At 54.2% G+C, this 17,019-nt stretch overlaps 1 protein-coding gene across 1 annotated transcript in view; it reads right to left on the minus strand.

Annotated features, from left to right (window-relative positions):
- si:ch73-71d17.2 (uncharacterized) overlaps nucleotides 1-17,019 on the minus strand; it is a 104,193-nt gene that overhangs the window by 7,369 nt on the left and 79,805 nt on the right. The window contains exon 15 of the mRNA XM_065025106.1: nucleotides 9,123-9,287. Within this exon, the coding sequence (XP_064881178.1) occupies nucleotides 9,123-9,287 (165 nt within the window). The remainder of the gene's footprint in view (nucleotides 1-9,122; nucleotides 9,288-17,019) is intronic.

Raw genomic sequence — 17,019 nt, forward strand, 5'->3', positions numbered from 1 at the left:
TGGGTGTGTTACCAGGTGGAGGTGGGTGTGTTACCAGGTGGAGGTGGGTGTTATCAGGTGGAGGTGTGTGTTACCAGGTGGAGGAGGAGATGTGTGTTATCAGGTGGAGGTGTGTGTTACCAGGTGGAGGTGGGTGTGTTACCAGGTGGAGGTGGGTGTTACCAGGTGGAGGTGTGTGTACCAGGTGGAGGTGTGTGTTAACAGGTGGAGGTGTGTGTTACCAGGTGGAGGAAGAGACGTGTGTTATCAGGTGGAGGTGTGTGTTACCAGGTGGAGGTGTGTGTTACCAGGTGGAAGTGGAGGTGTGTGTTATCAGGTGGAGGTGTGTGTTACCAGGTGGAGGTGTGTGTTACCAGGTGGAGGAGGAGATGTGTGTTATCAGGTGGAGGTGTGTGTTACCAGGTGGAGGTGGGTGTGTTACCAGGTGGAGGTGGGTGTTACCAGGTGGAGGTGTGTGTTATCAGGTGGAGGTGTGTGTTATCAGGTGGAGGTGTGTGTTACCAGGTGGAGGAGGAGATGTGTGTTATCAGGTGGAGGTGTGTGTTACCAGGTGGAGGTGGGTGTGTTACCAGGTGGAGGTGGGTGTTACCAGGTGGAGGTGTGTGTTAACAGGTGGAGGTGTGTGTTAACAGGTGGAGGTGTGTGTTACCAGGTGGAGGAAGAGACGTGTGTTATCAGGTGGAGGTGTGTGTTACCAGGTGGAGGTGTGTGTTACCAGGTGGAGGTGTGTGTTACCAGGTGGAAGTGGAGGTGTGTGTTATCCGGTGGAGGTGTGTGTTACCAGGTGGAGGTGTGTGTTAACAGGTGGAGGTGTGTGTTAACAGGTGGAGGTGGGTGTTACCAGGTGGAGGTGGGTGTTACCAGGTGGAGGTGTGTGTTACCAGGTGGAGGTGTGTGTTACAGGTGGTGTGTGTTACCAGGTGGAGGGTGTGTTACCAGGTGGAGGTGTGTGTTACAAGGTGGAGGAAGAGATGTGTGTTATCAGGTGGAGGTGTGTGTTACCAGGTGGAGGTGTGTGTTTACCAGGTGGAGTGTGTGTGTTACCAGGTGGAGGTGGTGTGTTACCAGGTAAGTGTGTGTTTACCAGGTGGGTGTTACCAGGTGGAGGTGTGTGTTACCAGGTGGAGGTGGGTGTTACCAGGTGGAGGGTGTTACCAGATGTGTGTTATCAGGTGGAGGTGTGTGTTACCAGGTGGAGGTGTGTGTGTGTTACCAGGTGGAGAGTGTGTGTTATCAGGTGGAGTGTGTGTTACCAGGTGGAGGTGTGTGTTATCAGGGTGGAGGTGTGTGTTACCAGGTGGAGGTGTGTGTTACCAGGTGGTGGAGGTGGGTGTGTTACCAGGTGGAGTGTGGTGTGTTACCAGGTGGAGGTGTGTGTTACCAGGTGGTGGAGGTGTGTTACAGGTGAGTGTGTGTTATCAGGTGGAGTGTGTGGTGTTACCAGGTGGAGGTGTGTGTTACCAGGTGGAGGTGTGTTACCAGGTGGAGGTGTGTGTTACCAGGTGGAGGTGTGTGTTACCAGGTGGAGGTGTGTGTTACCAGGTGTTTACCAGGTAGTGTGTGTTACCAGGTGGAGGTGTGTGTTACCAGGTGGAGGAGGTGTGTGTTACCAGGTGGAGGTGTGTTACCAGGTGGAGGTGTGTGTTATCAGGTGGAGGTGTGTGTTACCAGGTGGAGGTGTGTGTTACCAGGTGGAGGTGGGTGTGTTACCAGGTGGAGGTGTGTGTTACCAGGTGGAGGAGGTGTGTGTTATCAGGTGGAGGTGTGTGTTACCAGGTGGAGGTGTGTGTTACCAGGTGGAGGTGTGTGTTACCAGGTGGAGGAAGAGATGTGTGTTATCAGGTGGAGGTGTGTGTTACCAGGAGGAGATGTGTGTTATCAGGTGGAGGTGTGTTACCAGGTGGAGGTGGGTGTGTTACCAGGTGGAGGTGGGTGTTACCAGGTGGAGGAAGAGATGTGTGTTATCAGGTGGAGGTGTGTGTTACCAGGTGGAGGTGTGTGTTACCAGGTGGAGGTGTGTGTTATCAGGTGGAGGTGTGTGTTACCAGGTGGAGGTGTGTGTTACCAGGTGGAGGAGGAGATGTGTGTTATCAGGTGGAGGTGTGTGTTACCAGGTGGAGGTGGGTGTGTTACCAGGTGGAGGTGGGTGTTACCAGGTGGAGGTGTGTGTACCAGGTGGAGGTGTGTGTTACAGGTGGAGTGTGTGTGTTATCAGGTGGTGTGTGTTAACAGGTGGAGTATCAGTACCAAAGAGTGTGTGTTATCAGGTGGAGGTGTGTGTTACCAGGTGGAGGTGGTGTGTGTTACCAGGTGGAGGTGGGTGTTACCAGGTGGAGGTGGGTGTTACCAGGTGGAGGTGGGTGTTACCAGGTGGAGGTGGGTGTTACCAGGTGGAGGTGAGGTGTGTTACCAGGTGGAGGTGGTGTTACCAGGTGGAGGTGGGTGTTACCAGGTTAGGTGTGTGTTATCAGGTGGAGGTGGTGTGTGTTATCAGGTGGAGGTGTGTGTTATCAGGTGGAGGTGGAGGTGTGTGTTATCAGGTGGAGGTGGTGTTACCAGGTGGAGGTGGGTGTTACCAGGTGGAGGTGGAGGTGGTGTATGTAGACAAAGTAAACAAAATACCAGGTGGAGGTGGGTGTGTTACCAGGTGGAGGTGGGTGTTACCAGGTGGAGAGGTGGACATGTGTGTTGTGTTATCAGGTGGAGGAGATGTGTGTTATCAGGTGGAGGTGTGTGTTACCAGGTGGAGTGTGTGCGTGGAGGTGTGTGTTACCAGGTGGAGGTGGGTGTTATCAGGTGGAGGTGATGTGTTTACCAGGTGGAGGTGGGTGTTACCAGGTGGAGGTGGGTGTTACCAGGTGGAGGTGTGTGTTACCAGGTGGAGGTGGGTGTTACCAGGTGGGGAGTGTGTGTACCAGGTGGAGTGTGTGTTACCAGGTGGAGGTGGTGTGTTACCAGGTGGAGGTGTGTGTTACCAGGTGGAGGTGAAGAGATGTCTTGTGTTATCAGGTGAGTGTGTGTTAACCAGGTGGAGGTAGGTGTGTTACCAGGTGGAGGTGGGTGTTACCAGGTGGGGTGTGTGTTATCAGCTGGAGGTGTGTAGGGGGTTATCAGGTGGAGGTGTGTGTTTGGTGGAGAAGCATTGTGTTACCAGGTGGAGGTGTGTGTTACCAGGTGGAGTGTGTTGTGTGGGTGTTATCAGCTGGAGGTGTGTGTTATCAGGTGGAGGTGTGTGTTACCAGGTGGAGGTGTGTGTTACCAGGTGGAGTGGGTGTTACCAGGTGGAGTGTGTGTTACAGGTGGAGGTGTGTGTTACCAGGTGGAAGGTGGAGGTGTGTGTTATCCGGTGGAGTGTGTGTTACAGGTGGAGTGCTACGAGGGGTGTGTGTTACCAGGTGGAAGGAACAGTGTGTTAACAGGTGGAGGTGTGTGTTAACAGGTGATATGTGTGTTATCAGGTGGAAGGTGCTGTGTTTGTCTGGAGGTGTGTGTTACCTGTGGAGTGTGTGTTACCAGAAGTGGAGGTTTGTGTGTTACCAGGTGGAGGTGTGTGTTACCAGGTGGAGTGGAGGAGATGTGTGTTATCAGGTGGAGGTGTGTGTTACCAGGTGGAGGTGTGTGTTACCAGGTGGAGGTGTGTGTTACCAGGTGGAAGTGGAGATGTGTTTTATCCGGTGGAGGTGTGTGTTACCAGGTGCGCTGGAGGCCACCGCCACGGTTTCTGGTGTTTTCTTGGGGGGTGTGTTAGGTTCCAGGTGGAGGTGTGTGTTACCAGGCAGTATTGTGCCCAGGTGTGTGTGTTACCAGGTGGAGGAGGAGATGTGTGTTATCAGGTGAGGTGTGTGTTACCAGGTGGAGGAGGGTGTGTTACCAGGTGGAGGTGGGTGTTACCAATTCAGGTGGAGGTGTGATTACCAGGTGGAGAGTGTGTGTCCCCAGGTGGATTTGTGTGTGTTAACAGTGGAGGTGTGTGTTTGGTGGAGGTTGTGTTACCAGGTGGAGTGTGTGTTACCAGGTTTTAAGGTGTGTTACCAGGTGGAGGTGTGTGTTACTTTTTGGTGGAGGAGAGATGTGTGTTATCAGGTGGAGGTGTGTGTTACCAGGTGGAGGTGGGTGTGTTCCCAGGTGGAGGTGGGTGTTACCAGGTGGAGGTGTGTGTACCAGGTGGTTGGTGTGTGTTAACAGGTGGAGGTGTGTGTTAACCAGGTGGAGGTGTAGGGGTTACCAGGTTAAAGGAAGAGATGTGTGTTATCAGGTGGAGGTGTGTGTTAAGGTGGGTGTGTTACCAGGTGGAGGTGTGTGTTATCAGGTATTCAGAAGGATTTGTGTGTGTGTTACCAGGTGGAGGGTGTGTTTGGTGGATGTGTGTGTGTTACCAGGTGGAGGTGTGTGTTACCAGGTGGAGGTGGGTGTGTTACCAGGTGGAGGTGTGTGTTACCAGGTGGAGGATGTGTGCAGTGGATGTGTGTTATCAGGTGGAGGTGTGTTACCAGGTGGAGGTGGGTGTGTTACCAGGTGGAGGTGTGTTACCAGGTGGCCAGGAAGAGATGTGTGTTATCAGGTGGAGGTGTGCTTACCAGGTGGAGGTGTGTGTTACCAGGTGGAGGTGTGTGTACCAGGTCAGTGTGGTGGAGGTGTGTGTTACCAGGTGGAGGTGTGTGTTACCAGGTGGAGGAGAATGTGTGTTATCAGGTGGAGGTGTGTGTTACCAGGTGGAGGTGGGTGTGTTACCAGGTGGAGGTGGGTTACAGTGGAACCAGGTGGAGGTGTGTACCAGGTGGAGGTGTGTACCAGGTGGAGGTGTGTGTTAACAGGTGGAGGTGTGTGTTAACAGGTGGAGGTGTGTGTTAACAGGTGGAGGAAGAGATGTGTGTTATCAGGTGGAGGTGTGTGTTACCAGGTGGAGGTGTGTGTTTGGTGGAGGTGGGTGTTACCAGGTGGAGGTGGGTGTTACCAGGTGGAGGTGGGTGTTACCAGGTGGAGGTGGGTGTTACCAGGTGGAGGTGCGTGTTACCAGGTGGAGGTGGGTGTTACCAGGTGGAGGTGGGTGTTACCAGGTGGAGGTGTGTGTTATCAGGTGGAGGTGTGTGTTATCAGGTGGAGGTGTGTGTTATCAGGTGGAAGTGGAGGTGTGTGTTATCAGGTGGAGGTGGGTGTTACCAGGTGGAGGTGGGTGTTACCAGGTGGAGGTGGGTGTTACCAGGTGGAGGTGGGTGTGTTACCAGGTGGAGGTGGGTGTGTTACCAGGTGGAGGTGGGTGTTACCAGGTGGAGGAGGAGATGTGTGTTATCAGGTGGAGGAAGAGATGTGTGTTATCAGGTGGAGGTGTGTGTTACCAGGTGGAGGTGTGTGTTTGGTGGAGGTGTGTGTTACCAGGTGGAGGTGGGTGTTACCAGGTGGAGGTGGGTGTTACCAGGTGGAGGTGCGTGTTACCAGGTGGAGGTGGGTGTTACCAGGTGGAGGTGTGTGTTACCAGGTGGAGGTGGGTGTTACCAGGTGGGGGTGTGTGTACCAGGTGGAGGTGTGTGTTAACAGGTGGAGGTGTGTGTTAACAGGTGGAGGTGTGTGTTACCAGGTGGAGGAAGAGATGTGTGTTATCAGGTGGAGGTGCGTGTTACCAGGTGGAGGTGGGTGTTACCAGGTGGAGGTGGGTGTTACCAGGTGGAGGTGTGTGTTATCAGCTGGAGGTGTGTGTTATCAGGTGGAGGTGGAGAGGTGTGTTATCAGGTGGAGGTGTGTGTTACCAGGTGGAGGTGTGTGTTACCAGGTGGAGGTGTGTGTTATCAGGTGGAGGTGTGTGTTACCAGGTGGAGGTGGGTGTGTTACCAGGTGGAGGTGGGTGTGTTACCAGGTGGAGGTGGGTGTTATCAGGTGGAGGTGGGTGTGTTACCAGGTGGAGGTGGGTGTTACCAGGTGGAGGTGGGTGTTACCAGGTGGAGGTGGGTGTTACCAGGTGGAAGTGGAGGTGTGTGTTATCCGGTGGAGGTGTGTGTTACCAGGTGGAGGTGTGTGTGTTACCAGGTGGAAGTGGAGGTGTGTGTTATCCGGTGGAGGTGTGTGTTACCAGGTGGAGGTGTGTGTGTTACCAGGTGGAGGTGTGTGTGTTACCAGGTGGAGGTGTGTGTTACCAGGTGGAGGAGGAGATGTGTGTTATCAGGTGGAGGTGTGTGTTACCAGGTGGAGGTGGGTGTTACCAGGTGGAGGTGTGTGTACCAGGTGGAGGTGTGTGTTAACAGGTGGAGGTGTGTGTTAACAGGTGGAGGTGTGTGTTACCAGGTGGAGGAAGAGATGTGTGTTACCAGGTGGAGGTGTGTGTTACCAGGTGGAGGTGTGTGTTACCAGGTGGAGGTGGGTGTTACCAGGTGGAGGTGGGTGTTACCAGGTGGAGGTGGGTGTTACCAGGTGGAGGTGCGTGTTACCAGGTGGAGGTGCGTGTTACCAGGTGGAGGTGGGTGTTACCAGGTGGAGGTGTGTGTTATCAGGTGGAGGTGTGTGTTATCAGGTGGAGGTGTGTGTTATCAGGTGGAGGTGGGTGTGTTACCAGGTGGAGGTGGAGGTGTGTGTTATCAGGTGGAGGTGGAGGTGTGTGTTATCAGGTGGAAGTGGAGGTGTGTGTTATCAGGTGGAAGTGGAGGTGTGTGTTATCAGCTGGAGGTGTGTGTTATCAGGTGGAGGTGGAGGTGTGTGTTATCAGGTGGAGGTGTGTGTTACCAGGTGGAGGTGTGTGTTATCAGGTGGAGGTGTGTGTTATCAGGTGGAGGTGTGTGTTATCAGGTGGAGGTGTGTGTTACCAGGTGGAGGTGGGTGTGTTACCAGGTGGAGGTGGGTGTTACCAGGTGGAGGTGGGTGTTACCAGGTGGAGGTGGGTGTGTTACCAGGTGGAGGTGGGTGTTACCAGGTGGAGGTGGGTGTGTTACCAGGTGGAGGTGGGTGTGTTACCAGGTGGAGGTGGGTGTTATCAGGTGGAGGTGGGTGTGTTACCAGGTGGAGGTGGGTGTGTTACCAGGTGGAGGTGTGTGTTACCAGGTGGAAGTGGAGGTGTGTGTTATCCGGTGGAGGTGTGTGTTACCAGGTGGAGGTGTGTGTGTTACCAGGTGGAGGTGTGTGTGTTACCAGGTGGAGGTGTGTGTGTTACCAGGTGGAGGTGTGTGTTACCAGGTGGAGGTGTGTGTTACCAGGTGGAGGAGATGTGTGTTATCAGGTGGAGGTGTGTGTTACCAGGTGGAGGTGGGTGTGTTACCAGGTGGAGGTGGGTGTTACCAGGTGGAGGTGTGTGTTAACAGGTGGAGGTGTGTGTTAACAGGTGGAGGTGTGTGTTACCAGGTGGAGGAAGAGATGTGTGTTACCAGGTGGAGGTGTGTGTTACCAGGTGGAGGTGTGTGTTTGGTGGAGGTGTGTGTTACCAGGTGGAGGTGGGTGTTACCAGGTGGAGGTGGGTGTTACCAGGTGGAGGTGGGTGTTACCAGGTGGAGGTGCGTGTTACCAGGTGGAGGTGCGTGTTACCAGGTGGAGGTGCGTGTTACCAGGTGGAGGTGGGTGTTACCAGGTGGAGGTGGGTGTTACCAGGTGGAGGTGGGTGTTACCAGGTGGAGGTGTGTGTTACCAGGTGGAGGTGTGTCTTACCAGGTGGAGGTGGGTGTTACCAGGTGGAGGTGGGTGTTACCAGGTGGAGGTGGGTGTGTTACCAGGTGGAGGTGTGTGTTACCAGGTGGAAGTGGAGGTGTGTGTTATCCGGTGGAGGTGTGTGTTACCAGGTGGAGGTGTGTGTGTTACCAGGTGGAGTTGTGTGTGTTACCAGGTGGAGGTGTGTGTGTTACCAGGTGGAGGTGTGTGTGTTACCAGGTGGAGGTGGAGGTGTGTGTTACCTGGTGCAGGTGGAGGTGTGTGTTACCTGGTACAGGTGGAGGTGTGTGTTACCTGGTGCAGGTGGAGGTATGTGTTACCTGGTGCAGGTGGAGGTGTGTGTGTTACCTGGTGCGGGTGGAGGTGTGTGTGTTACCTGGTGCGGGTGGAGGTGTGTGTGTTACCTGGTGCGGGTGGAGGTGTGTGTGTTACCTGGTGCGGGTGGAGGTGTGTGTGTTACCTGGTGCGGGTGGAGGTGTGTGTGTTACCTGGTGCGGGTGGAGTGTGTGTGTTACCTGGGTGCGGGTGGAGGGTGTGTGTGTTACCTGGTGCGGGTGGAGGTGTGTGTTACCTGGTGCGGGTGGAGGTGTGTGTGTTACCTGGTGCGGGTGGAGGTGTGTGTGTTACCTGGTGGAGGTGGAGGTGTGTGTTACCTGGTGCAGGTGGAGGTGTGTGTGTTACCAGGTGGAGGTGGAGGTGTGTGTTATCAGGTGCAGGTGGAGGTGTGTGTGTTACCTGGTGCAGGTGGAGGTGTGTGTGTTACCTGGTGCAGGTGGAGGTGTGTGTGTTACCTGGTGCAGGTGGAGGTGTGTGTGTTACCTGGTGCAGGTGGAGGTGTGTGTGTTACCTGGTGCAGGTGGTGGTGTGTGTGTTACCTGGTGCGGGTGGAGGTGTGTGTGTTACCTGGTGCAGGTGGAGGTGTGTGTGTTACCTGGTGCAGGTGGAGGTGTGTGTTACCTGGTGCAGGTGGAGGTGTGTGTGTTACCTGGTGCAGGTGGAGGTGTGTTACCTGGTGCAGGTGGAGGTGTGTGTTACCTGGTGCAGGTGGAGGTGTGTGTGTTACCTGGTGCAGGTGGAGGTGTGTGTGTTACCTGGTGCAGGTGGAGGTGTGTGTGTTACCTGGTGCGGGTGGAGGTGTGTGTGTTACCTGGTGCAGGTGGAGGTGTGTGTGTTACCTGGTGCAGGTGGAGGTGTGTGTGTTACCTGGTGCGGGTGGAGGTGTGTGTGTTACCTGGTGCAGGTGGAGGTGTGTGTGTTACCTGGTGCAGGTGGAGGTGTGTGTGTTATCAGGTGCAGGTGGAGGTGTGTGTGTTATCAGGTGCAGGTGGAGGTGTGTGTGTTACCTGGTGCAGGTGGAGGTGTGTGTTACCTGGTGCAGGTGGAGGTGTGTGTTACCTGGTGGAGGTGTGTGTGTTACCTGGTGCAGGTGGAGGTGTGTGTGTTATCAGGTGCGGGTGGAGGTGTGTGTTACCTGGTGCAGGTGGAGGTGTGTGTGTTACCTGGTGCAGGTGGAGGTGTGTGTGGTGAAAAGCCTCCGTGTGTCAGGATGGTGAACCAGTGGTCAGAGTGGGAGGGGCCATGTGGAGGGGAGGGGCCTGTAGGGGCGCTGGTAGCAGAGCTACCAGGTAGGAACACTGCATCGACCACCACCCCGTCAGATAAAGCTAGAGAGATGGAGGGATGGAGAGACAGAGACAGAGAGATGGAGGGATGGAGAGACAGAGACAGAGACAGAGAGATGGAGGGATGGAGAGACAGAGAGATGGAGGGATGGAGGGATGGAGAGACAGAGAGATGGAGGGATGGAGAGACAGAGACAGAGACAGAGAGATGGAGGGATGGAGAGACAGAGAGATGGAGGGATGGAGGGATGGAGAGACAGACAGAGAGATGGAGGGATGGAGAGACAGAGAGACAGAGAGATGGAGGGATGGAGAGACAGAGACAGAGAGATGGAGGGATGGAGAGACAGAGACAGAGAGATGGAGGGATGGAGAGACAGAGACAGAGATGGAGGGATGGAGAGACAGAGACAGAGAGATGGAGGGATGGAGAGACAGAGACAGAGAATGGAGGGATGGAGAGACAGAGACAGAGATGGAGGGATGGAGAGACAGAGACAGAGAGATGGAGGGATGGAGGGATGGAGAGACAGAGACAGAGATGGAGGGATGGAGAGACAGAGACAGAGATGGAGGGATGGAGAGACAGAGACAGAGATGGAGGTATGGAGAGACAGAGACAGAGATGGAGGGATGGAGAGACAGAGACAGAGAGATGGAGGGATGGAGGGATGGAGAGACAGAGACAGAGATGGAGGGATGGAGAGACAGAGACAGAGATGGAGGGATGGAGAGACAGAGATGGAGGATGGAGAGACAGAGATGGAGGGATGGAGAGACAGAGACAGAGATGGAGGGATGGAGAGACAGAGACAGAGATGGAGGGATGGAGAGACAGAGACAGAGAGATGGAGGGATGGAGAGACAGAGACAGAGATGGAGGGATGGAGAGACAGAGACAGAGAGATGGAGGGATGGAGGATGGAGAGACAGAGACAGAGATGGAGGGATGGAGAGACAGAGACAGAGATGGAGGGATGGAGAGACAGAGATGGATGGGGATGGAGAGACAGAGATGGAGGGATGGAGAGACAGAGACAGAGAGATGGAGGGATGGAGAGACAGAGACAGAGATGGAGGGATGGAGAGTGTTTACCAGAGATGGAGGGAGAGACAGAGAGAGATGGAGGGATGGAGAGACAGAGACAGAGATGGATGGAGGGATGGAGGGATGGAGACAGAGACAGAGATGGAGGGATGGAGACAGAGACAGAGTGGAGAGAGATGGAGGGATGGAGAGACAGAGACAGAGAGATGGAGGGATGGAGAGACAGAGACAGAGAGATGGAGGGATGGAGAGACAGAGAGGAGAGAGATGGAGGGATGGAGAGACAGAGACAGAGAGATGGAGGGATGGAGAGACAGACAGAGAGATGGAGAGACAGAGACAGAGAGATGGAGGATGGAGAGACAGAGACAGATGGAGATGGGAGGGATGGAGAGACAGAGACAGAGAGATGGAGGGATGGAGAGACAGAGAGAGAGATGGATGGAGGATGGAGGAGACAGTGACAGGATGGAGGTGAGACAGAGACAGAGAGATGGAGAGATGGTGTTAGACAGGTGGAGAGACAGAGATGGAGGGATGGAGGTGTGACACCAGATGGAGATGACCAGAGACAGAGATGGAGGGGATGGAGAGACAGAGACAGAGAGATGGAGAGATGGAGGGATGGAGAGACAGAGATGGAGGGATGGAGAGACAGAGAGATGGAGGGATGGAGAGACAGAGACAGAGAGATGGAGGGATGGAGAGACAGAGAGATGGAGGGATGGAGGACAGAGAGAGACAGAGACAGAGAGATGGAGGGATGGAGAGACAGAGAGATGGAGGGATGGAGAGACAGAGACAGAGATGGAGGGATGGAGAGACAGAGAGAGGATGGAGAGACAGATGAGATGGAGATGGAGACAGAGAGATGGAGGGATGGAGAGACAGAGAGACATGGAGGGATGGAGACAGGATGGAGAGACAGAGATGGAGATGGAGGGATGGAGAGACAGAGAGGAGATGGAGGATGGAGAGACAGAGATGGGAGGGATGGAGAGACAGAGACAGAGAGATGGAGGGATGGAGAGACAGAGAGATGGAGGGATGGAGAGACAGAGACAGAGAGATGGAGGGATGGAGAGACAGAGAGATGGAGGGATGGAGAGACAGAGACAGAGAGATGGAGGGATGGAGAGACAGAGAGACAGAGAGATGGAGGGATGGAGAGACAGAGACAGAGAGATGGAGGGATGGAGAGACAGAGAGATGGAGGGATGGAGAGACAGAGAGATGGAGGGATGGAGAGACAGAGAGATGGAGGGATGGAGTGGACGGAGACAGAGAGATGGAGGGATGGAGAGACAGAGACAGAGAGATGGAGGGATGGAAAGATGGAGGAGACAGAGAGATGGAGGGATGGAGAGACAGAGAGATGGAGGGATGGAGAGACAGAGACAGAGAGATGGAGGGATGGAGAGACAGAGACAGAGATGGAGGGATGGAGAGACAGAGATGGAGGGATGGAGAGACAGAGATGGAGGGATGGAGAGACAGAGATGGAGGGATGGAGAGACAGAGACAGAGAGATGGAGGGATGGAGAGACAGAGACAGAGATGGAGGGATGGAGAGACAGAGACAGATGGAGATGGATGGGATGGAGAGACAGAGACAGAGATGGATGGAGGGATGGAGGACAGAGACAGAGATGGAGGGATGGAGACAGAGACAGAGACAGAGAGATGGAGGGATGGAGAGACAGAGACAGAGAGATGGAGGGATGGAGAGACAGAGACAGAGAGATGGAGGGATGGAGAGACAGAGACAAAGAGATGGAGGGATGGAGAGACAGAGACAGAGAGATGGAGGGATGGAGAGACAGACAGAGAGATGGAGAGACAGAGACAGAGAGATGGAGGGATGGAGGGATGGAGAGACAGAGACAGAGAGATGGAGGGATGGAGAGACAGAGACAGAGAGATGGAGGGATGGAGAGACAGAGAGAGAGAGAGATGGAGGGATGGAGAGACAGAGACAGAGATGGAGAGATGAGAGACAGAGACAGAGAGATGGAGAGATGAGAGACAGAGACAGAGAGATGGAGGGATGGAGAGACAGAGACAGAGAGATGGAGGGATGGAGAGACAGACAGAGAGATGGAGAGATGAGAGACAGAGACAGAGATATGGAGGGATGGAGAGACAGAGACAGAGAGATGGAGGGATGGAGAGACAGAGAGATGGAGGGATGGAGAGACAGAGAGATGGAGGGATGGAGAGACAGAGAGATGGAGGGATGGAGAGACAGAGACAGAGAGATGGAGAGACAGAGAGATGGAGGGATGGAGAGACAGAGAGACAGAGAGATGGAGGGATGGAGAGACAGAGAGATGGAGGGATGGAGAGACAGAGACAGAGAGATGGAGGGATGGAGAGAAGGGGACAGAGAGATGGAGGGATGGAGAGACAGAGACAGAGAGATGGAGAGATGAGAGACAGAGACAGAGAGATGGAGGGATGGAGAGACAGAGAGATGGAGGGATGGAGAGACAGAGAGATGGAGAGATACAGAGACAGAGAGATGGAGGGATGGGAGAGACAGAGATGGAGGGATGGAGAGACAGAGACAGAGAGATGGAGAGATGGAGAGACAGAGACAGAGAGATGGAGGGATGGAGAGACAGAGAGATGGAGGGATGGAGGGATGGAGAGACAGAGACAGAGAGATGGAGGGATGGAGAGACAGAGAGATGGAGGGATGGAGAGACAGAGACAGAGAGATGGAGGGATGGAGAGACAGAGAGATGGAGGGATGGAGAGACAGAGACAGAGAGATGGAGGGATGGAGAGACAGAGACAGAGAAATGGAGGGATGGAGAGACAGAGACAGAGATGGAGGGATGGAGAGACAGAGACAGAGAGATGGAGGGATGGAGGGATGGAGAGACAGAGACAGAGATGGAGGGATGGAGAGACAGAGACAGAGATGGAGGGATGGAGAGACAGAGACAGAGATGGAGGTATGGAGAGACAGAGACAGAGATGGAGGGATGGAGAGACAGAGACAGAGAGATGGAGGGATGGAGGGATGGAGAGACAGAGACAGAGATGGAGGGATGGAGAGACAGAGACAGAGATGGAGGGATGGAGAGACAGAGATGGAGGGATGGAGAGACAGAGATGGAGGGATGGAGAGACAGAGACAGAGAGATGGAGGGATGGAGAGACAGAGACAGAGATGGAGGGATGGAGAGACAGAGACAGAGAGATGGAGGGATGGAGAGACAGAGACAGAGATGGAGGGATGGAGGGATGGAGACAGAGACAGAGATGGAGGGATGGAGACAGAGACAGAGACAGAGAGATGGAGGGATGGAGAGACAGAGACAGAGAGATGGAGGGATGGAGAGACAGAGACAGAGAGATGGAGGGATGGAGAGACAGAGACAAAGAGATGGAGGGATGGAGAGACAGAGACAGAGAGATGGAGGGATGGAGAGACAGACAGAGAGATGGAGAGACAGAGACAGAGAGATGGAGGGATGGAGAGACAGAGACAGAGAGATGGAGGGATGGAGAGACAGAGACAGAGAGATGGAGGGATGGAGAGACAGAGAGAGAGAGATGGAGGGATGGAGAGACAGAGACAGAGAGATGGAGAGATGAGAGACAGAGACAGAGAGATGGAGAGATGAGAGACAGAGACAGAGAGATGGAGGGATGGAGAGACAGAGACAGAGAGATGGAGGGATGGAGAGACAGAGAGATGGAGGGATGGAGAGACAGAGAGATGGAGGGATGGAGAGACAGAGAGATGGAGGGATGGAGAGACAGAGACAGAGAGATGGAGGGATGGAGAGACAGAGAGATGGAGAGACAGAGAGATGGAGGGATGGAGAGACAGAGAGACAGAGAGATGGAGGGATGGAGAGACAGAGAGATGGAGGGATGGAGAGACAGAGACAGAGAGATGGAGGGATGGAGAGACAGAGACAGAGAGATGGAGAGATGAGAGACAGAGACAGAGAGATGGAGGGATGGAGAGACAGAGAGATGGAGGGATGGAGAGACAGAGAGATGGAGAGATGGAGAGATGGAGGGATGGAGAGACAGAGAGATGGAGGGATGGAGAGACAGAGAGATGGAGAGATGGAGAGACAGAGACAGAGAGATGGAGGGATGGAGAGACAGAGAGATGGAGGGATGGAGGGATGGAGAGACAGAGACAGAGAGATGGAGGGATGGAGAGACAGAGAGATGGAGGGATGGAGAGACAGAGACAGAGAGATGGAGGGATGGAGAGACAGAGAGATGGAGGGATGGAGAGACAGAGACAGAGAGATGGAGGGATGGAGGGATGGAGAGACAGAGAGATGGAGGGATGGAGAGACAGAGAGATGGAGGGATGGAGGGATGGAGAGACAGAGACAGAGAGATGGAGGGATGGAGAGACAGAGAGATGGAGGGATGGAGAGACAGAGACAGAGAGATGGAGGGATGGAGAGACAGAGAGATGGAGGGATGGAGAGACAGAGACAGAGAGATGGAGGGATGGAGAGACAGAGAGATGGAGGGATGGAGAGACAGAGACAGAGAGATGGAGGGATGGAGAGACAGAGAGACAGAGAGATGGAGGGATGGAGAGACAGAGACAGAGAGATGGAGGGATGGAGAGACAGAGAGATGGAGGGATGGAGAGACAGAGAGATGGAGGGATGGAGAGACAGAGAGATGGAGGGATGGAGGGACGGAGACAGAGAGATGGAGGGATGGAGAGACAGAGACAGAGAGATGGAGGGATGGAAAGACAGAGACAGAGAGATGGAGGGATGGAGGGATGGAGAGACAGAGAGATGGAGGGATGGAGAGACAGAGACAGAGATGGAGGGATGGAGAGACAGAGACAGAGATGGAGGGATGGAGAGACAGAGATGGAGGGATGGAGAGACAGAGATGGAGGGATGGAGAGACAGAGATGGAGGGATGGAGAGACAGAGACAGAGAGATGGAGGGATGGAGAGACAGAGACAGAGATGGAGGGATGGAGAGACAGAGACAGAGAGATGGAGGGATGGAGAGACAGAGACAGAGATGGAGGGATGGAGGGATGGAGACAGAGACAGAGATGGAGGGATGGAGACAGAGACAGAGACAGAGAGATGGAGGGATGGAGAGACAGAGACAGAGAGATGGAGGGATGGAGAGACAGAGACAGAGAGATGGAGGGATGGAGAGACAGAGACAAAGAGATGGAGGGATGGAGAGACAGAGACAGAGAGATGGAGGGATGGAGAGACAGACAGAGAGATGGAGAGACAGAGACAGAGAGATGGAGGGATGGAGAGACAGAGACAGAGAGATGGAGGGATGGAGAGACAGAGACAGAGAGATGGAGGGATGGAGAGACAGAGAGAGAGAGATGGAGGGATGGAGAGACAGAGACAGAGATGGAGAGATGAGAGACAGAGACAGAGAGATGGAGAGATGAGAGACAGAGACAGAGAGATGGAGGGATGGAGAGACAGAGACAGAGAGATGGAGGGATGGAGAGACAGACAGAGAGATGGAGAGATGAGAGACAGAGACAGAGATATGGAGGGATGGAGAGACAGAGACAGAGAGATGGAGGGATGGAGAGACAGAGAGATGGAGGGATGGAGAGACAGAGAGATGGAGGGATGGAGAGACAGAGAGATGGAGGGATGGAGAGACAGAGACAGAGAGATGGAGAGACAGAGAGATGGAGGGATGGAGAGACAGAGAGACAGAGAGATGGAGGGATGGAGAGACAGAGAGATGGAGGGATGGAGAGACAGAGACAGAGAGATGGAGGGATGGAGAGAAGGGGACAGAGAGATGGAGGGATGGAGAGACAGAGACAGAGAGATGGAGAGATGAGAGACAGAGACAGAGAGATGGAGGGATGGAGAGACAGAGAGATGGAGGGATGGAGAGACAGAGAGATGGAGAGATACAGAGACAGAGAGATGGAGGGATGGAGAGACAGAGAGATGGAGGGATGGAGAGACAGAGAGATGGAGAGATGGAGAGACAGAGACAGAGAGATGGAGGGATGGAGAGACAGAGAGATGGAGGGATGGAGGGATGGAGAGACAGAGACAGAGAGATGGAGGGATGGAGAGACAGAGAGATGGAGGGATGGAGAGACAGAGACAGAGAGATGGAGGGATGGAGAGACAGAGAGATGGAGGGATGGAGAGACAGAGACAGAGAGATGGAGGGATGGAGGGATGGAGAGACAGAGAGATGGAGGGATGGAGAGACAGAGAGATGGAGGGATGGAGGGATGGAGAGACAGAGACAGAGAGATGGAGGGATGGAGAGACAGAGAGATGGAGGGATGGAGAGACAGAGACAGAGAGATGGAGGGATGGAGAGACAGAGAGATGGAGGGATGGAGAGACAGAGAGACAGAGAGATGGAGGGATGGAGAGACAGAGACAGAGAGATGGAGGGATGGAGAGACAGAGACAGAGACAGAGAGATGGAGGGATGGAGAGACAGAGAGATGGAGGGATGGAGAGACAGAGAGATGGAGGGATGGAGGGACGGAGACAGAGAGATGGAGGGATGGAGAGACAGAGACAGAGAGATGGAGGGATGGAGAGACAGAGACAGAGAGATGGAGGGATGGAGGGATGGAGAGACAGAGAGATGGAGGGATGGAGAGACAGAGACAGAGAGATGGAGGGATGGAGAGACAGAGACAGAGGGATGGAGGGATGGAGAGACAGAGACAGAGAGATGGAGGGACGGAGACAGAGA

The sequence above is a fragment of the Oncorhynchus nerka genome, linkage group LG12, assembly GCF_034236695.1.
Source record: "Oncorhynchus nerka isolate Pitt River linkage group LG12, Oner_Uvic_2.0, whole genome shotgun sequence".
Classification (NCBI taxonomy): domain Eukaryota; kingdom Metazoa; phylum Chordata; class Actinopteri; order Salmoniformes; family Salmonidae; genus Oncorhynchus; species Oncorhynchus nerka.